General features: G+C 32.4%; 1 protein-coding gene across 1 annotated transcript in view; it reads right to left on the bottom strand.

Annotated features, from left to right (window-relative positions):
- Nucleotides 1-21,712, bottom strand: part of LOC148623994 (proteasome activator complex subunit 4-like) — a 95,192-nt gene that overhangs the window by 34,658 nt on the left and 38,822 nt on the right. The window contains exons 28-42 of the mRNA XM_088566393.1: nucleotides 21,409-21,534; nucleotides 19,348-19,539; nucleotides 18,825-18,964; nucleotides 18,180-18,233; nucleotides 16,882-17,011; nucleotides 15,232-15,470; nucleotides 13,141-13,336; nucleotides 12,574-12,738; nucleotides 11,960-12,064; nucleotides 10,956-11,047; nucleotides 9,210-9,341; nucleotides 7,854-8,005; nucleotides 6,440-6,538; nucleotides 6,035-6,111; nucleotides 1,011-1,139 (exon numbers count right to left, since the gene is read on the bottom strand). Of these exons, the coding sequence (XP_088422519.1) occupies nucleotides 1,011-1,139; nucleotides 6,035-6,111; nucleotides 6,440-6,538; nucleotides 7,854-8,005; nucleotides 9,210-9,341; nucleotides 10,956-11,047; nucleotides 11,960-12,064; nucleotides 12,574-12,738; nucleotides 13,141-13,336; nucleotides 15,232-15,470; nucleotides 16,882-17,011; nucleotides 18,180-18,233; nucleotides 18,825-18,964; nucleotides 19,348-19,539; nucleotides 21,409-21,534 (2,028 nt within the window). The remainder of the gene's footprint in view (nucleotides 1-1,010; nucleotides 1,140-6,034; nucleotides 6,112-6,439; nucleotides 6,539-7,853; nucleotides 8,006-9,209; nucleotides 9,342-10,955; nucleotides 11,048-11,959; nucleotides 12,065-12,573; nucleotides 12,739-13,140; nucleotides 13,337-15,231; nucleotides 15,471-16,881; nucleotides 17,012-18,179; nucleotides 18,234-18,824; nucleotides 18,965-19,347; nucleotides 19,540-21,408; nucleotides 21,535-21,712) is intronic.

Here is a 21,712-nt window from a genome sequence, read left to right as displayed (position 1 = left end):
TCATTTCTACTAAATTGTACTTTTCCTGTATAATTTCATTTGATGTCTACAAATAAAATGCATTAAATACAAGAAAAAGGTGTCTATATATTTATTGTCTTGCAAGAAAAAAAATTGACCTAGATATCTTTGCTTGCATATGACTACTGGTGATTTTAATCCATGCATGTGCTGTAAGGGTTGCTTCTTTAAAAAAAAAACAAATCTGATTGCAGAGTGAAAGTGGTTAATCAATGGAAAGGAAGACCAACAGACTCAAGCCATGAAAGTAAAAAGTTCAAATATAACACAAGGACCCTTTTGAAATTTATGTATTGTGGTATAATGTGGCACAAATATGGTAAGTAATAGTCATTATTTATTTGAAAACTAATCAAGAAATAGATGAAATGAAATGTAAACAAGACACATGCGTACTGTGTATCCATTATTGTTATTTTTTTTTAACCCAGGTGAATGTCCTGCAGGCAATTTTTGGAAGTAATGGCAGAAAATAATTAGATCAGAGCTGCCGATATTCTTTGATTAAAAGAACATTATTTTTACAATATTCTGTAGGTATTATCAACATTTATTGCCTCAACTGCATTCTTACAAACATATATTTCACTGAATCAGCAAAATTCAGTAGAATCAGAACTGAACAAATTTTGCAGCTAATGCAGCTTTAAAAAGCTAAAATTTCTGTTACATTTCTATAGAACTTTTTCCTTCCATTTATCTCCCCTTGAAAGAAGCTCTTTACAATTGATGTTTGTAATATTGCCTTACAAAATTTTACATAAAAATTTTTCTTAAAATAATTTAAAGATATACAAACCAATATCATTGAATACCATGTGCTTCTCTTGTAAACTTAGAGTAAATTTGACCAAAAAGTTAACTTACAATCATTAAGATAAACTCAAGCAAAACAGAAATGGCTGCGAACAATGCTGAATCTCAATGTGATAAAGCACTATTTCATTTGAATCTGTCATGCAGAATGTCTAAAATTGAAGAAATCTTACCTCTCTCATTGTACTTATTGCAACAGGAATGACATCAGGTTGTACTAAAGCTTGAGAAAAACAGGCAAGACTAAGTGAACATGATGATTTTAACTCCTCATCTTTACTTTCACTCTCTAACGTACACATCTTAAATGAAAAAAGAAGTTATGTAAGGAAAAAAATTAATTAAAACTAAATTAAAAACAATTTCATATAATTAAAAGAAAGTACATCTTTATTAAAATTCTTTGTGGAGCGCAGCTAGATACACCCACAGAGATAGAACCTTGAACAGAAGGGGTAAAGATGAACACAACATTCAAGCTATATACAGCTCTCAAATTTGGTTGTGATTTAATATATAACACAGGATAATATTTTGATCAGATTAGAAGTGGTCAAATAACTCACATACCTGCAGTAAGACTTTTAAAAGATAATATGAACAGACAAACAGATGGAGAGACAAAGTGTTTTTTTTTTTTTTTTTATGAATCCCAGAATTTTGTTGTTGTAGGGCATTATAATAATACCTAGATCAAAAGACATAAACAATCACAATGTCAATCAAAAGATATAAACAATCATGTTGTCATGGCATTTGGTGATAGCATGTTTGAGTTGTCCAAAAACGGGAAATTGGCCCAAATAAGTATGAACCAAGTCCCATGACTCAAAAATGTAAAATCCAAAATAAATAACTTACACAAACAGAAACAAACTATTCAACTAAGTTGAATGAAAATTCAGATTAATTGCACAAATATTGCAAATCCTCCCCTATTTTGTGAATAAAGTCCAATAACTCAAAAATGAACAATCAGAAATTTATAAAAAAAAAAAACTGAAATGGGGCTCACATCAATCAAACGAAACATTTCACTAAAGTTACATTAAATTGGTGCAACCACTAATGAGTTATAGTTGAAAACAGTGAAATTCCCCCCTTTTTTATGAATAGTCCTAAGAACCCTAAATCCTAAAAACATAAATTTTCAAAATTTGAAAGTGAGCTTTCATCAGTATAAATAAACAATTCACATAATTCTCTGAAATTGAGCCAGGGGTTTTTAAGTTATTGTTCAAAAACAAAAAATCATCCCTTTTTGTACAAATAAAGTCTATAACTCAATAAAAAGCTTCAAGAAACGCAGCATGAAACAATCTTAGTGGTCGAACCCAGAACAATTGGGGCAATTGTGGACACAATATCAGTTTTTGATACACTAAAGCATAGGGACTTACAATTCATTATGGACACCACAACTGGTTTGAACATAATATAGCACAAAACTTAAATTCAATTAAAAATTTTTAAAAATTAGACCAAGAATTAAAACGTCGATTTTTTGGGATGTGGCCCCTTTGACTCCTTGAAATTGAAAAACCGTAAGAGAAATCTGAGTGAAAATGTAGGCAGGGATTTTCATAAGGTATCCAATAATTTTTTTTTTCAAAATCAGACCAAAACTTAAGTTGATTTTTTGGGGTGTTGCCCCTTTGGCCCCTTATAATGTTTAAGTACTATTGTTCGGCGGGTAACATGTTTTGTTGATTTCATGGATAAGGTAAACCATGAAATTTGGTTCCGAATGAAAAGGGTTATTTACTTTAAATTGTATGACAGGATAATCAAAACAACAAATTCAAGAATCCACAGACTTGTGCTTTTCCCCAAGTCACAAAAACAAGTACTTTCACAGTAATTGAAAACTATAACAGACATCTGAAATCTGATTGGAAAATGCTGGCAGGAATTTTCATAACGTATCCAGTCAAAGAAAAATTGGACCAAATATAAAACAAAAATGGTCAAATTATTGTCTTGACATCAGAAAATGCATGTTTCTAATCCCCTTTTTGTGTTGTCTTGACATCAGAAAAATGCATGTTTCTGGCCCCCTTTTTGGCCGTTGTTTTTTACCCCCAAATCAATCCAAGTCTGACCACTAAGGTATACAATATTGTAAACAATATCATAGGCACTCCTTAGCTTTTACTGAAGTTTCTATGGAATGCTTGTTTTAGGACCCTTTTTGGCCCCTAATTCTAAAATGGTTGCAGGCTATAAACCCAAAAATCCATACCAACCTACCTTTTGTAATTTGTAACCTTTTTATAAAATTTTAATCAACTAATACTCAAGTTATCACACAAAAACCAAATGTCCACAGACAACGATGATGGCTGTGCCATACCAATATACAACCGTAAATTTTTGCTGTCGTATAAAAATGAAAAAATTTGAAATCAACCCATTCATACTGAAGCATTTGGCACCTTCGTCCCAAAACCGAAATTATCCTTTTAGCACACTTGTCCCTAGGTTGAAATTATCCTTAAGGATACATGAATTTCTGTGTTTAGACATGGTTTTTTGAAATACGAATATGTACATTAAATTAACTCAAAATGTCAAAAATAAATGACTGACATGTGAGAATTATGATTTAATCAGAAACTGTTTTTGTTATCAATGAAGCCTATAAGATTGTTTTTTTAGTAAATAAACGGGGAAATTCATTCGAACTTTTCACAAAATGGCGGTCAATATTTGTATACCATTTAACAATTTGCAAATTGGCAAACCAAAGGCAAATTAATATATTAAATGGTTGGAAATCCAGTCATCCGATTTTTCCTGGCTTCATACAACCTTCCAGACAGATGCCCATTTTCCATCCGGAAGTATTCGGTAGAGTTTCATCGTATAAAATAGTTCCATTCGACACAAACGAGTATAATAATGATAAGAAAAATAAGACCTGTATGCACAGTTGTTATCTCATGTTTATTTTAATTTATTTCTTAAATCACAAAACTTGTTATAATAAGAAAAGAAAAGCCCTATCACTAAACAACATGGTGGTGAGCATTTCCGTACCACTTGATGGCTCGAGGAAAGACGAAAAAATATAAGCGGTCTTCCGATTTAAAAATATAACTTGAGGTCATACATTAACAGAAATCAACAGGTTACATTTCTTGTGGTATTTTAAAGCTTTTGATGGTGTAAATTTAAAATAAAACAACCACAGACTTGTGGTAAAAGGAAGTTATTTTTATTGCAATACACATACCCAGGTTGCACCTGGTAGTTTCTGTAAACATTTTCTGACATCCCTGTCAAAATGTCATCAGATTCTGATTCTGATGAATTTGATGATTTTAATCAAGCTGAGTTTCAGGAAGCTGAAGGTAGGCTTCAATGGCTATTGCAAGTACAAGGTATAGGGGATGATGATACTGATGCTGATGGTCAAATAAGTTCTGGTGAGTCTGATACTGACTGTTTCCCTGGCCCAGGAGGTGATGCCCACTTGAATAATGGTTGGCATGATGGCTTTATTTATCATGAGAGAGGTCTTCCTCATCTTTTCAACCCCATTGGCAGAACAGGGCCAACAAGGAACATGGGGCAAGAGAAAGAGCCTCTTGACTTCCTAAAATTGTTTTTGCGTGCAGCATTCATTAAATTTATAGTAACTGAAACTGACCAATTTGCACAGTTACAAAATGTATTGCATCAAATGAAAATAAAATGCCATTGTCATATCCATCAATACCTGAGATGAGTGCTTTTCTTGGGCTCTGTTTTATGATAGGCACTCATCGAAACCCTTCAAAACAGTTGTATTTGTCAACTGATTCATTTCTTCTTTCTCCTTTCTTTCCACATACTATAAGCAGAGATCGCTTTCTAGATTATGAAATACCTCCATTTTTCCAACTCTGAACAAAAACCTCTTCCTGGCAATGAAAATGTTGATCCTCTCTCCAAAGTCAAACCCCTTGTTAATCATTTCAACTCTCACTTTCAACAAGAATTCACCCCCAGAAGAAATATCACTATAGATGATTCCACTTAAAGGTAGATTACAATTCAGACAATATATGCCTCAAAAACCTCACAAAATTTAAAAGAGAGCTCACATCACCAAAGTTTTGTCAAAGCCCAACAGTACTATCAATGATATAGTGAAAAAATTTAAAGGCCATAGTACAGTGAAAAAACTTGAATAGAAATGGACATCTTCACAAAATGAGACAATGTAAAAAGCAACTGTAGAGATGTTCTTTGGACAAAAGTATCTAGAAAACTTGCTAACGATGATTTGTTCCGAGAAATAGAGGCAAGAGATTAAGGTGTATGGATCCAGTCCGAGTATCTGAGTGTCATAAGATTGGAAGGACATTTAATAAAGTATTAAGGTACGTTTTTATTATTTTTTCTGTTAAAATTAATTTTCAATTACTTAAAATATGATGAAAGTCTTGTGTCATCTTTCCTAAACAAAACAGTGCCATCATTTGGAGTTTTTAAAAATAGTCAAACCTCTGAAGCTCGAACTCCAAGGGACCATTGAAATGTGTTAAGAGTTATTGGAAGTTCAAGAAATTGAAGTTCAAATATTTCCGAATATTTTTCATTGCCAGTTAGAGTTCGACTTCATCATTAGAAATTGCTTACTTCCTTCAAAGTTTTGTTAGTTTGTGGATCTTTTTTATTCGCTTTTGGAACATTATGTTGACTTGTGGCCATTAAAAATGCTGTGTTTGCCTTAAAAAATGTTCAGAGTTTGAGTTTCTGGGTCAATAATTTGTTTTCATCTGATTTTCTTTGATGCTTTAATCAATCCAACTTTGGAACATTCTTGAACTTCAATCAGTACTATTTTAAGATCAAAACTACCGAATTAGTGATGACATATATATGACTTGCAATTAACTAAAATGATACTGATTAATGATAGGGTTTCAATTTTTCACACCTTTTACTACCCAAGCTGACAAAATGGCTGACAAGTTCAAGTTAGTGAGGGTTATTCTTTAAGATTTATTACCGAACAGACTGACTAGCCAGTTCAAGTGTTTGAGAAATCCATGGTTATTTATATTGACTATATAGGAGAAAATTTTTGAATTGTGTTTGAGAAATGCCAGGTGTTTGAGCCATCCGAGTTCAAGTGAGTGAAGTTCGACTGACCATGGAAATGGTTATCTTAAGACGAACATATTTAGTTTCTCAGTAAACAACTTACCACTGGCAGTATTGGAAAAAGATCTGGTGGAGCTGTTGTCAGAGTTCTACCAAGACTTACTGATAACCACTTCATCACTGTGTACAGAAAAACATGTGATAATAGGTAGATATGAAGAGTCCTACAGCTGGTTAAAATGGACACTGAATATTTCCAATGCAATACTATCTTATGCATTGTGTTTGAAAGTCACATCTCAATAAAAATTTCCGTGGTATTCTTGAATCATTTTAACATTTTGAATATAACACTGAAGAGGCAAGCAAACAGCGTACAGTTTTGGCACAGTTGTAGATAATCACTTAAGCAAGTTGGAATTGATCACATGTGAATTTAACATATCATACATGTACTTGCATAGGTTTATGATGATATTAAAAAAAATACAAAAAATAAAATACATACCAGTTTTACATAATCTGATGGCAATTTTTCTTTCATTTGTTTCCTCATTATCTACAGCCATTGGTTCCTCACCATTGTCTACATTGTTCACTTTATCATCTGTAAATGTCAATGTCTATGTCAATATCCAGGAATTAAAAAAAAAAAAACTAAGCAGGAAGCTGGGGATTAAGTCAAATTAAAAAAATGTTTCACAACTAGCTGCACCAAGATACTGTTTCTTTTTAAACAAAAATATAGTTTCTATACAATACCTTTCACAGTGACTGGAAATAATATGATTGATTGATTATTGGGGTTTAATGCCGGTGCAGCAATATTTCAGTATATCCAGGCGATGAACATAAAATGGATAAAAAAATAAACAAGAAATGATGATGAAATGAAAAATGGGATGGGGACACAAGGATAATGGGGTCGACAAATTTTGGTTACCACTGGAAACGGGGAGAAGTGGGTAGGGTTGAGCAATTTTAGCCTCCTGTGGCACAGCCCAATGGTTCCTACTCAAAAAGAGTACCACAGTAGCATTCTTTAGCATGTGGTACCTTTCCCAGTTCATTGCACAACTATGGTTTGTGGTCAGGTTTTCTGTATTATGGCCTGATGACCCCAGCATGTTACATACCAGGGGTACCCCATTCCACCACCTGGGGCACACAACCCAGTTGCTCAGTGGGCAGAGCACTCTAGTCTCCGGCCAGGATTCTGAACACTATTTAGTCACCTTTTACGACAAGCTTGGTGCTGATGTGGGCCCATTTTTTTTTATACCCGGACCGGCACAGGGCTCAAGAAGAGACTTATCCCAAAAGAAGTGGACTAAAACACACTAAACCCTTTAGCTTGATATCACCTAAAAGTGACCCTATATAATTAATTTGTAGATTTCTATAAAATTTGGCCAATAAACAGCTGTGCCATGAGTCCATGATACATCTGTTCCCATGATGAAGTCTATTAAATCATGTATTATATCACTCTGTAGTTCACCCTTTCAATACATAGATTGTTGTGAAATGTGAAAAAATCCTCTATAAAATAAAATAAACAGACTGTTAAACCATTATTAAAAAAATGAGTTAAGTTTGATGCTAATTGAGCGAAGGATTCTCAAGTTACAGTGTAATAAATGAAAAAATATCACTTAAAAATGTGAAAAAGTCAGGGACAAATTCTAAAACTAAAAATCCAATTTCTCAAGTAAGTATACAGACTGAAAGACCATGAGACCATTACAAAAAACAACCGTATAAAGTCTGGACTGCATTGTACAAGAGTCTCTAAAGTTACAGTGCAACATATTAATGTGGACTGACTGAACAAAAGACAGACAGATAGACATTTATACACCATAATATGACCAGTCTCAAATCCTTCACTTCAGGGGTGTTATAAAAAGTTAAAGACTTACCTGACAGATTAGATTCTCCCTCCTCTATCACAGTATACTTCAGACTATCTAACTGGGATATAACCCTCTCTAGGAATGGTTTCTTCTTAGGTGAGATAGTATCACAGTTTGAGTTTACTTTATAGTCAAACAGGAAAAAGTCTGATATCATACTGAAAATTAAGCAATTTTTTTCAATTTCATATTTCAAATCAGACCATATTTTTTTTCAGTACAAGCAGAAAACCACATTTAATACAGAGTTGCAGCACTGATACCCCTATACAGGAAGTTGATATTGGATAGCACACAAAATCACTTCCAACATTCCCTTTCTATACAAAGCAATACACCATATTTGAAACAAATCCATCCATTGGGAGCAGAACTTTCTCTATCATTCAACACAATAAAAATTGGTCCCACCAAACAGGAAGTTGATATTTGACAGCACCTAAAATTGCTTTCAACATTGCCCCATCAAAATACAGCCACACACCAAATTTGAAATCAACCCATCCATTGGGAGCCAAGATCATTTGCAATGAAATTTGGATGGACAAACATGGTTATTCCAATATGTACCACCCACTCGTTTAAATTAAGTTCCATAGATCTCTTCATTAGGCCTGTGGTAAAAAATTCAACTGCGTAAAGGTTTTTGAGATAGAAAAATTATCATTTGAAAATCAACTATAACTGCGTGGTAGATACAAGCAGAGAAAATAACTATTATTAGTACATACTCTAAAATGAGTTAGTCGAAAGGAACTAAAATTTGCATGTAGACTGACTTTGCAGATCTTGGCAATTCAACCCTACATATGTTCTTGTTTTCAGTTAATTGCTAAAAATTGTTGTTCAGTCCAATATTATATCTTTTAGCAAAAAATGTATGCTTTTTTTTTTTTTTATCAACAAACAACACATACAATATGTAGGTCCAAAAAGTGCTTCTTGTTTATTTTTCTGGTACTTTAGAAACAGCAGCAAGGCATGAATTCTGTCACAGTTCTAATTATCACATATTACAGTTATAAATCTGGGATGTAAAAAGCAGAAAAAAAAACAACAAACAAACGAACAAAACACAAGAAAAAAAACCAAACTAATAAAAAAAAAAACCAAACAAACAAAAAAACAATGGCAGACTTAAATAACAACCAGGTCAGCTTGTTTGATTTTGAAAAGCTAATAAATGACTTAAGTTGGCCTAACAAGTATGAAGTTTCATGAGAATCTAGCCAGTAATGTAGCAAGTTGCAGACAGCAATCTATATATGCCCCTTAACTTTGTTAATAGGGGTTTATTCATACAAGTATTGCATTACTGAACTGGAGTAATACAGAAAAAAAGTGACATGAAAATCTACTTACTGTCCTATCCTATCCCTGACATTTTTGTATTGATGAGATAAATGAGGCTGTACATATATCAAGACTCTGTGAAGAAGTTCTGGTACTCTCCATTCCTGTTGTATTAGAGAGTTCTGCAAAGCATACAGTCGACTGTAATTGATAGAAGAATTAAGTTTATTAACTGATACAAAAAGAGACACAGACTGAATTTCTAAGAAACATATTACAAAATTGGAAAATTTATGTAACACAAAAAAAGCCACCGAGCTAGAGCACATGACATCCCAATCCCTCTTTTTTTATTGTTAAAAAAACTCCATAACTTGGAAAAAAAATTCAGAAAAGAATGAAAAAAAAAAGGATATTGCATAAACAAAGACTAACATGATATAATAAAATCATTAAAGTTTCTGAAGGCATTTTTGAGTTATTGTAGGACATCTGAATGGTGGGAAGGACAGTAGTATACCATTATATTTCCATCAAAATACAAGCAAATAGAAACAGACAAGAGAAATTCATAATCTGCACAAATCTAATGTTCCCACAAAAAAAGAAAATAAAAGCATAACCTATGTATAAATAAAAAGTTATGCCTGAAAGTAACATTCCTAAACATTGTGCAAGATGCTTAAGGAATGGCTATTACATATTTTTCTGTCTATGAGGAAATAACCTCAACCACATGGTGGTCACTAAATAACCTGCATAACCACAGGCATTGAGGTTATTTCAAATAGATAAAAAAATAAAGCAGTCATTCTTATAATTTAATATTAGTGTCAAAATTTAACAAGTAAACCAGCAAAAAAAGTCAAAGTCTCATAACAAAATTTGGTCTATGAGATGGCAGACAAATTATTTTATACAATCAGAAAACATGTTTCATCTGATATTACATTATTAAGAGATAACAAGCTCATAGAAATGATGTTGAGTGAGGAGAAATGAATTACAACAGGATGCTGTTTGCAATCACAGTCTCTTATTGGGGGCAAATAAGACAAATACTATTCAAAAGAATGTCCCCAAAATAAGTACAGACATCTAAAAAACTATTTTCAACAAAATATACAAGTTCAAAGGCAATATCTCTGCCAAAAACAGATTTCTAATCTTTACTGTGACTCATCAATATATAGCTATATACCAAATATCATGCCAATATCTCAAAGGACATCTGAAAAAGGTCAGGACAATCAATGAGTTAAAGCTGTCAACCCAGTAAAAGATAAAATCATCAGACACAATACTGAGGTGGAACACTAAATATAGTCCTAAGTTTTAACTGACCAAAGACTACAGAACACTACAACAGAGACCAAATGATTCTTACTTCATCTCACCAAATGATCTTCACCTTGTGTCATAAAATGGTCCTAACCAAACAAGATGTTGAATGCTACATCTTACTATGAATACCCCAACACAAACATCTACGGTATAAAGGAATTAGAAAAAGGGAAAACCTGGAAAGGGGATGAAAGTCATCATCCAAAAGCAATATACCAAATATCTAAGCATTCCCTCCATTGGAAGCTGAGAAATATGTGACAGAAACGTCTAACTGAAGGACGGAAAGACAAGGTGGTTACAAAAGAGCCCCCACTCTAATGAGAAGGTATTAGAGTGGAGGTATAATAATATCACAAAATGGTCTTAACCTGGTGTTACAAAACAGTCTTAACTTAGTGTAACAAAACGATCCTAACAGTGTTACAAAATAGTCTTACCAAGTATATGGTATCACGAAATAATCCTTACCTAGTATCACCAAATGATCCACCTTCACCACTCAACGGATTCTCTAACAATAATTCAAAGAACTTGTAAATCTTTCTAGGATCTCTACTTTCCTAAAACAAAAACAGTTATTCAAAGTAAGTAATATTTATGTACTACTGTTATTACTTTTTCAAAAATAACAATGTAAATTTATATAGATTTTGAAAGACAAAATTCAAAAATTTGTTTCAATTAAAATTAAACCATTAATGTCATTAAGTGTTAATCTGGTTTACTTTTATGCCATACAACATCCCCTTAGAAGTGCTGTAAATAGTCAACATGAGCACACCAACAACAAAAATTGCTCATGGTAAACAAAAAGTTTAATACTTGGGGAGAAAACGGAAGAATTAGGGGGTAAAGTCTGGAAAACAAAATGTTCATTGTATATATTTGTAAATTTATATCAGACAAAAATCTGTAAGTTTTTTTTTTTTTTAATAAAAAAGTAGAAATTCCTACATAAATAGGAAGATAAATCATGTCTGATTAGAGGACAACCACAGTTAATAACATATTTTTAATTTGATAATGATACTTTTTTACTGACTAGAGAAACAGGATTTTATTCTGCAAGAAACTGATTAAGGTATTTCTGCAATTGCTCAAGTTAAGTATTTATTTTGTTAAGGCTTGAATTACGAATGTTTAACTCTTGACTTATTTTTAATGTCCTGTAATTTCAGAGATTATTGTATGCAGTAGTCATTGTGATGCTGTCATTAAAGTTGAAAATGGGATTTCAAAATTTGTAAATTTGAATAATAAAACAAGGATTTGTGTCTCAAAATTTTAATGATGTGAGTTTTTGATATTACCATATTCAGCCAGTCACATTTTTTATGCAATTATTTCTGAATCATAGGTTAATAATAAATAATTCAAAGGAAACTAAGCATTAAAAGAAGAGTTTATTTTCTAAATCACAAACCTAAAACTAAATCATTTTCAAATAATCTTATAGCTAATTACTAACTTACTGATACACAGGAGAAGAAATTACCCCAATCTGTAAATGTTGCTATAGATATAGAGTTCATTGACCTCTTAATCAATGGCAATGCCCAGGACCAAGCTCCATCACTCTGAAAATAATTAACAATATCTAATATCAATAACAAAGTCAATACTTTTATATACATAAATACTTGGAATATGAGACAGGTGTAACATGCAAGAGGATGAAGTTCAATATATTGATAGTTTAAAAAAATCCTTTTACAGTTTTACATCAACTAGGATTTATTTTTCTTCACAATTAGCAAAGTTTTAAGGTGTGAGCTATAAATATTTGCTTTTGTTTAAGAGACAGAACTAGTAAAGATCTTGTCTCCGTACAACAGGTTTACTTCCAGTCAGACTGAAATTGGACTCTCAGTGCTTCTAAGGTCAAAGGTTAAATTTGTATTTGGACTTGGTCCTCTGGTTTACTACCACAATTTATCACAGAAAAATGTTTTGTTTTTAGTGTTATGTAAATAAAAAGTGTTATGTAATAAATCAAGAAAATTCATGCATAAACAAGGAGTACACAAATGTTTGATAAATTGATATTACTTTCTTTGATTTTCAACAGCAGGCGTAGATAGCTTACCATTTCATATGGCCAGTGTTTAGTAGCCCTGAGAATTCCTGACAACATCTCCATACCACACCTCTGGTGACTTTCATGTTTATCATGACTAGTATCTACTATTAATTCTTCTATATGAGGTTTAAAGTTATCTAGAAATGTATCACCATAATTCCTGAACAGTCCCTATAAAGAAATAGTCAAAATTTCATCTGATTTTTGACTAATCACAATTTAAAAAAAAAGACTGTTATACTGACAGCTGACCATGTGATAATGCACAGTATGCACCACATCATGAGCTGATGTTAATACTTCACAAAAATTCCCATATCTAAACATCATGTGACCCACCTCCTTTACATAAGAGTTGTGTAAATGTGGTGATGCATCACACAAATGCACTGAAGAACAGGTAGCATAATTGATGGAAAATAATGCTCTGTTCATCTTTTTGATAAAGTGTTATAAAAAACAAACAAATAAACAAACCACAGAACTTGCATTTTAAAATTTTCTATCTTGTTAAGGCAATTATGTTAACATAAATACAGGAAATGATTCTGAAGTTGTAACAGATACATTTACCTTAAAAAGTGTCATGTGCTTGTGTCTGAATTTGTCCTTGCCTTTGTTCTCTTCAAGAGCTAAGAATGACACAAACTTTTTAACAAAGTCTGGATCAATCAGTGCATCAAAGATTGGTTGCTCCAGATCTGATAGCTCATTTCTAGCCCTTTTGACCTGTGGCTGTTCATCATATGGTGCATAAACTTCCATTTTCCTACAGATATCAGAAATTTGATATTAAAAAATGTATGCACACTTGAGAAACAAATTGGTCTAAACACTCTTGTTGACACACCCCAAATTTCAACTATAACTTTTCATACATTTTATTGATAGAAGTAAACATATGTTAGTAGTTTCACTTTATACACCACAAAATGAATTAGAATTACTGCGGGCATCACTCAAAAAAAGATTCCATAGCACCCACATAACATATTCAAGGTCTCATGAATAACTTCACACTTGGTTGGAAAGACTAGAGCCTGCATTAGTTATGGAGATTAAAAAAAAAAACACCATTGTGATCTTGTCATCAAACTTATGGGCCTTATACACTCTGTTAAAAAGTTCTCCTGCAGATATAAAGATCTTATAATAAATTAATTAATAATGGAAGAACAGACAGGGATATTTCTATATACCTCTCCAAACTTTGTTTGTAGGAGGTATACTATTTACAGATGTACTTTTCCCCTATTCCAGTCATCTAGTGAAAAACTACTGTTTAACAATTTGACTTGTATGCACAACACAGACTGTAAGACCTTCAATTATTTTTGTAAGCCCTGTCAATAATAACTTCCAAAATCGTAAAATTTATTATGATATATGATTTTTATTATCCTTATGCATTCCCTTATTGTCACAGTCTGAAATATGTATGGGCCCAAATGTTTATGTCATTATAGTAAACATTGTAGTGCCACATTTTGACAATCCCTATCTTGGAAAAAGCTAAGATTTGATTTGTATTTAATCATTGAAACTAGTTAATGTTTCCAAGACCAGTAAGTTCTCAATTGCATTTACCAAGTATACACAAATTAAGTTACCATGATGCTGTTTTTCAGCTCCCAATTTTACATGTACAAACCTGTTATTGATGGTTTTTCTGGCCATAAGTATACTGAACCCAGCTGACATGATCTTTTGGAAAGATATAAATGCAAATACATATTTATGCTATCAAAGAATTCCATTGATTCTGATAACTTAAATATTTAATCAAATCATAAGTTTCAAATAAGATGCCCAAAAGGATCATAAAAATGTTTGCAGATATTGAATGGGTTCCAAAGGTCAATAAGGAAATAAAACTTCAACAAACATCAAGTTCATACAGATTGAGAAATCAATAAAAGGATAAGTACAATGGCAATATCTTGTATTAAATTCCATTATAAAAAAATCTATTTATCAGTGCAGGAAGAGAAGAATGTAGAAAAGATTAGATAAGATAGTTTTATTAAAAAGTCACAGACCCTCAAAGGTAGAAAATTTAATATAATGATCACAATAATTGAAACAAGATATATGCAAAATGGATATCCCCACCATTCACCTGGGTTAATGGCAAAGTCTGGGTTTGACTAATAGAGTCCTTAAAGATTAAAAAAAACAGGTGCACAACAGCAAAACAATCATTTCCTGAAAGATTCACCAATCAAATGGAGCAGTTTGGGAACAGTTGTGGATACAAACTGGGTACCCCTTCCTTCTGTTTAAGTGAATGGTTAAGTCAATGATATGTTAAAAGAAACTCTTATTTAATTCAGATCAAAACTAAATTTGCAGGTGCACAATGGCATTGCCATATTACCACTCACAGAAAGTTCATAAAAATTTATCTAGCAGTTTAGGATGTTATGCTAATGGAACCCTATGTTTATTTGGAACAAAAACTGAAAAAGCAGGTGCACAATTCATTGAAATATTTATAAAATCCATCCAGCTGATTAAATGTTAAGGGTATAAAAAGGTGACAGATGATTGGAAAGAAAGACAGAAAAACATCCTGATAACAAATTATGTCCCACTATAAAATATGGATAAAAAAATTCTAGCAAAAAGTCGAATTCCAGCTCGTTCTATATTTACTTAACATACTTAGGCCAGCAGTAGTATCCCCAGTGTGTTTTCTCTATGAAAATCATTTTATTGTATTTCTCCTTGGAAGTGGGTAAGTCATCAGTTTTATATAGTATCCACTGATTATCTTTTCTGTCGCCAGGACAGAACTGAGTAGCAGAACGCACTGTACCAGAAATGGCATGAGGATCTATATCCATCTTCTTATGTTTCCGCTTCTGCTGCTTTAAAATAGCTGAAACTGCTGCTATGGCAAGCTAAAATGAAAATTTCCATTAAAAATCATACTGGAATAGAACTCTGTGATATTCATGGTGCAAAATAAGAAAAGACAATAATATATATACACAGTTGAACCTCCTTAAGTCGAAGTCGAAGGGACCATGCAAAAATGTTTGAGTTATCCAAGGTTCGAGTAATCCGAGGTCATCATTTGTTGTGCTTTTACAAGTACATGCACTTTACTTTACACAGTACTTTGTAATGTCTTGCGTTTCATATCAGAAGATACTTTTTGTATGTTGTATATCATGTTTGAAATACTGAAAGGCACCAACATAGTTCATAAAATGCTGCTTTGTTTGACTCGAAACCAGGAGTATTGTCAAACCATGTGCTCTACATTATTACGATAAAATTTCAAATTCACTAGTTAAATGAACGTAGTCATTGAAATACACTTACTATTGTCTGTTTGAAGTTTCATTAAATAGTCAGATACCATTACAATTCATCTGTATTTAAAATTTTTTTTTTTTTTTTTTATCAAAATATCAAATATCTGATATCACTGTTAGTGTAAATTCAGATGTGTAATTAATAAAATTGGTTTCTTTTCACTATAAATTTATTAAATTAATTTTGAAAGCCACACACATTTCATGTTCATTTTATCATCAATTTCATGTTCATCGTCTGAATATAGCTGAAATATTGCTGCTCGGACGTTAAACCCCAACAAACAAACAAACAAACAAACAAGAAAGCCACACTAATCATTGTTAAAACACACTATGATCATTGTTTGTAATAAAGCAATCAGTTTTCCGACTAATTAGTTGACTTCGAGACATCAGGGTTAATAAACCTTGAAGTCCTATCGAGGGGACTGATTGATTACCTCGAGTTATCTGAGTTCAAGTCATCCGAAGTAAAATTGTATTGGAGTAAGGGAAGTTTTGCTGGAACTTTGTAATTAGTTCGAGTTTTCCGAGATTTTGACTAATCCAAGTTCGACACATCAAGATTCTACAGTATATATTTGTTGAATTTTGTCTTCATTAAAGTAATTCCTCTACACCATCAAAATAGACAAATGCAATGGTAGTAGCACATGTACACTTAGATATACAAGTTGTGAATAACATTTAATGCTATATTGCAAAGGTATAAAATAGAGAAAGAGTTTAAGTTTAAAATCAGTACCAATAAAAAAACTTTTGCTATAAATACATGTACCTTATGTTAATTTTTGTGGTTGCTGATTTTCAAGGGTTCTGTCAAGTGAATGAACATATTTGCAGGTATCAATTTTCCAAGTTTACAAATATGACTATATGAGAAGCATTTTTGCTTTTTTCCTTCAAATGCAAATATAGCGAAAAATAAGTACACCACAAAATTATCATAATAATGGTACTTAAAATATTACATAAAGATAAAGCAAACCTTTCTGGCATGAAGAGAATCATGAACCATTGTCTTCACATTCAGTTCTATTAAGCATTTAGGAGTAGGAGTATCATGCCTCAACAGTAGAGACAGAAAAACCAGTCCTATATGGCTAAATTTCCAGGTACTGGAAAAAAAAAATAGTGATGATAGCGATATATATTAAAAGATAAATAGCTTTCATTTATAAGAAACTTTTATTGATTACTTACTGATTACCTGAATAGCAACTTAACACTCCAATGTTTCAACTATTACGTGGAACATTTCAGCAATGCAACAGCTGATTTGGAAACTTTTTATTCAATCATCCACATGCCTTTCACAGCCTCTAATGTAATTAACTTTTTATTCACAAATTACTGAAAACCCAATACAATTTCTTACCAAGAAATACCATAAGCTCAAAATCCATTGAACCATTCAAATATGCTTGATTTATCAGGAGTTTGAGAAATTGAAGTTCAAAAATTCACAGATTTTTTTCATTGGCGGTCCAGTGTCAAAATGATACTGATTAATGATAGGGCTTCAGTTTTTCACACCTTTGATTACCCAAGCTGAAAAAATGGTTGTGAGTTTGAATTAGTGTGCGTTTTTTTTACTAAGATTTATTACTGTACAAGTTGACTGGTGAGTTCAGAAATCAGAGTATGAGAAATCCAAGATTATTTATATTGATTATGTAGAACAATAGTAACTGCAATTGCCTTAATTCTTGCAAAACTACATATGGTGCTATCATATCAGTTTGTAATTCAACTGATATAATGTCTAGTGCCTGTGATGTAAAGCTACCCAAACACAGTGGTGAATGGTATGATTTAGAGGTTAAGGTCATCATAAATGATAGCTATTCAAACTTTATAGACAGTGTCCAAAAGATCACACAGGTGTTCAATGGTAATTAAGTAGGCCATGTTGCTATAAAGTGGGGCAGATTTCTACCCAGAGGGGTACTCAAATTACTCAGTAGCCTACCTAGATTTGTACTGAAATTGGAATCACTCATATTCAAGCTGCTGTAATAACTCCATTAAAATCTGTTTCAAGATATTAGGACTGGCAAACGAATTAACAGACAGACAGACTGGGTGATTTCTGCAGTACAATACCCTATCTTTTAAACAGCATGTACTAAATAACTGTTTGATGTTACGTTTCAATGAATAATGGGAGATTGGGAAATATGGCAAGCATTAACTTTTGAATGTATAATCAATCAGAAGGACAAATATTATTTGTCACCCCTGGAAAGGTAGTAGTATAAGTTCTTATAAAATGTTTTAACTTACAGGTTTCCAGCATTGATAAGTTTTACAGTATCTTCAATTACTTGATTGTAGAGTCTAAAAAAAAAAACAACAAAGAAAAGATGTCAATCATCAATCCTTCTAATGCAAATATTGGAGGTCACATTCCTGCTCCCTTCATTTTTAAAGAAAAGCTAAAATATCTAATTATCTACTAAATAAGCTTTAACTTTTCATTAAATCTATAGGTAATACAACCAAAGGTCCACAGAGAAAAACAATTAGCCTGTGGTAGATGTCATACAAGGCATAGAACAAACATTGCTTTTTGGTTAACATATGCTGTATTTTTCTTTGACAACAGTCCTTCCTGTATTTAGATTGGTACTTTTTCACTCTTACTTCCTACTACAGTAAACCAAATCAAACCAAGTCAAGAATGATAACTTCAGTAAAGTGTCAATTTCATACACAATCTACATATTTTTATCTATAAAATAGTGCAACAACCAAATGACAAACTAAGACGGGTTATTTTGTCTGTAACTGATTTTCAATATGAAATAAAAGTGAAATTGGTGGGTTTCTGATATTCATAATCACATCATGTCTGATTTTTATAAAGACTTGTACTTATACTCAAACTCCTTGGAACAGAAAAAAAAAAAACATTAACATTCGTCAAACCTTAGGTTTTTCTCATTAATGTTCTGTTCAAACTGAAGACCAGCTCGTAACTGTTCAACTGTACACTGTGATGCACCAGATTGACAGGGTTCTCTAGGTTGCAGCAGTCTCTGAGCAGCATTTATAACACTTTCTGTGGTCTAAAATGTAAAATCACTGTCAGATCATCAAAAGTGTTGGAATTCATTTGATATTAATACAACATTTTTGCTTTTTCAGTACGTAGGCATAATAATAGCTTAGCATAATACCTGTAATGCTAATACATGAAGCTAGTAATACTGATGTAATTTCTGATAGGTATCATGATGTAACACACTATTCACCCAGTGGACATTTCATTTGTCTCCTGATCACAGACATTTTCACAAAAGACCAAAGGGTTATACCGAAATTATGATAAACAAAGAAAATGCATGATAAAAATAAACTACATAAAATGCTTTCCACAACTTTTCTTCAATCAACCAAAACTATTTCAATGTTATTTTTTTTTTTAGGTAAAAGCAAATCAATAACTTACTTTTGTTTCAATGGCAGGACTCTCCATATTCTTGTCAACTTTGTTAACAATATCATCTATAACCTTCAGTATTGATGGTTTCTCTGAATACTGTGCCTGTGTGATAGCTGGCCACAGACCACTAATAACATCCCAACTTCTCTTTGTTGCCATGTTTCTCTTACCATTTCCAACAATCACATGCAAAGCACCCTACAAATAATAATCTATGCAATCACATGTGAAGACTGACCTTGCTGATAGTTTAATTTGTTGATTAAAATTCATATCATTATTGTAATGTTTGGCATAAACTATATCCAAATCTGTTGGGAAATGTAGATGTGTAAGTGCTTACAAAAGTTTTGAAGAAATATTGGCATAATAGTGCTTACAAAATTTTTTAAAAAGAAATTTCAAGGGAGATAACTCACAATATTAGCCTTTCAAACTGGTTCCAGAAATTCATGGCAGTTACTCTTGGTGTAAATTATATCAAAATTAATTCAGAAATGGTGTTGTGATAGACCTTTTAAAACAAATTGAGAAGAATTTTAATTCCCAAAGAAGATTACTCTAACAATAGTAGCAATACATCTTTGAACTCCATTTTGTCCAAGTGATCCAGAGTAGCAACCCATGGTTTAAATTTCATCCCAAACTTTATAGAAATGTAGTGCTTACAAGGTATGAAGGACAAATGCCAAGCATTTTCAAGTCTCTTGTCCGGATGTGACAAGGAAAAACAGCAAAATTTTCAATTTGAGCTTTCAAGTCAATAACTTGTTAAGAAGTTGTCATACAGTTTCAACAAGATCAGTTGTATAAAGATCTTCAACCTTAAAATGAAAACCACATATATATTTCTGTATTTCTTGTAGTTTAATAAATATGAATAAAATGCTTTGAAGGGCACATCTTGATGCAGAGGTTGAACCAAAAACAATTAAGGCAAGTATGAACCAACATTCAAGCTTGGTACAAATTTTTTGCTGTTGCATAAAAATCATCTGTTTGAAAGTTGCCAAGCATAAAATAGATATAATTTTGAAAATAAATACCCTAAAATGTCTACTACCAAAGTACCCTTATCAAGAACCCCATTAATAGGCCTAAAAATAAGAAATTTTCAAATGTCAAGCAATCTAACTTTTTTTGTAATCATTTATCAAAGAAGATACATGTCAGTCACAGATAGAGCATCACAAACATCACTTGAAACATAGAAAAAAAAAGTCAATAGGTTTATCTAACTTGTTTTCTGTTATGTGATGGTTAAATGTAATACTTTTTGTATATATAGAAAAATTTATAAAAGAGACCAAAAAATGAAGTCTATAAACCTAATTATAATGCATACAGAACATGTTCTAATTAGAACATAAAAGCAAGAGCAATCAAGGGAACCAAGGTTATAGCGGTAATCAAAAGAATGTAATCCAGGGACAAAGACCAAACATGGAAAACAGACATACACAACAAAGAACATAAAGTAACTAAAATTATACATACAAAGTAACAAAAGTAAATGAGCAACTCGGACTCCACTAAAAACTGGGAGCATGGACCAGGTGCACCAGTAGGGTAAGCGTCCTCTGCTTTTCTAGAAACACCCACCGAGTTGCTCATAAAAAGTCAAGTCCGGGGTAGACAAACGAGGACAGGAAAACTACGACCCGTTGAATAAATCAGTTTTCATGGTGCTGATGGATACACCATAACGATCCACGAATTCATGATGATGACCATAAAACTTCTGTAGTGATGACTTCAATCTTGTAGCAACATAACCCTGTTCCAGAAGCCTATTTGTTAGAGTTCTAGCGCGATACAATAAGTCTGCGTAGTTTCGGCAAGCTCTGGCATAACGTATGAGTTGTTATATGAACACTCCATACGCAGGAGCCGAAGGGATGTTGCCACAGATGAAGTTGTCAATTCAGAATGAAAAGTCATCACGTTTGTCGTAAAGTTTGGTCAATAGTTTTCCTTTACCATCGATTTCTAAGTGTAGGTCAAGATATGAGGCTGACTTCACAGTGTCTGTAGCAAACATACTTTAATATAATATGAGATACTAACTTTGAAGTGATACTCAGGTTGATCAGGATTTTTGATATGGTTTATGACATCAGGAAGAACACATCTGTAGGAGTAAGGTATGTTGGTGAAGCTGCTGAACATGATAGTTTGGGCTTTCTTCCTAACCTAAAACAAAAACATTATTCATAACTTACATTTAATCAATCCTTTCAATCATGCTTCTTTCTTCTGTTGACATCATGGGTGTGAACTATTTGGGTACTATAAACTTACTAATTTTCACAGATTATGTCAAATGAACATATGCCTGGGTATCAATTTTCAGTTTCAAAAAATGATCAGC

The sequence above is a fragment of the Perna viridis genome, chromosome 2 (genome assembly GCF_037379345.1).
Source record: "Perna viridis isolate PV_CMFRI_1.1 ecotype Kerala chromosome 2, ASM3737934v1, whole genome shotgun sequence".
In the NCBI taxonomy this organism is placed as follows: domain Eukaryota; kingdom Metazoa; phylum Mollusca; class Bivalvia; order Mytilida; family Mytilidae; genus Perna; species Perna viridis.
This window is presented reverse-complemented; position numbering and strand designations above follow the sequence as displayed.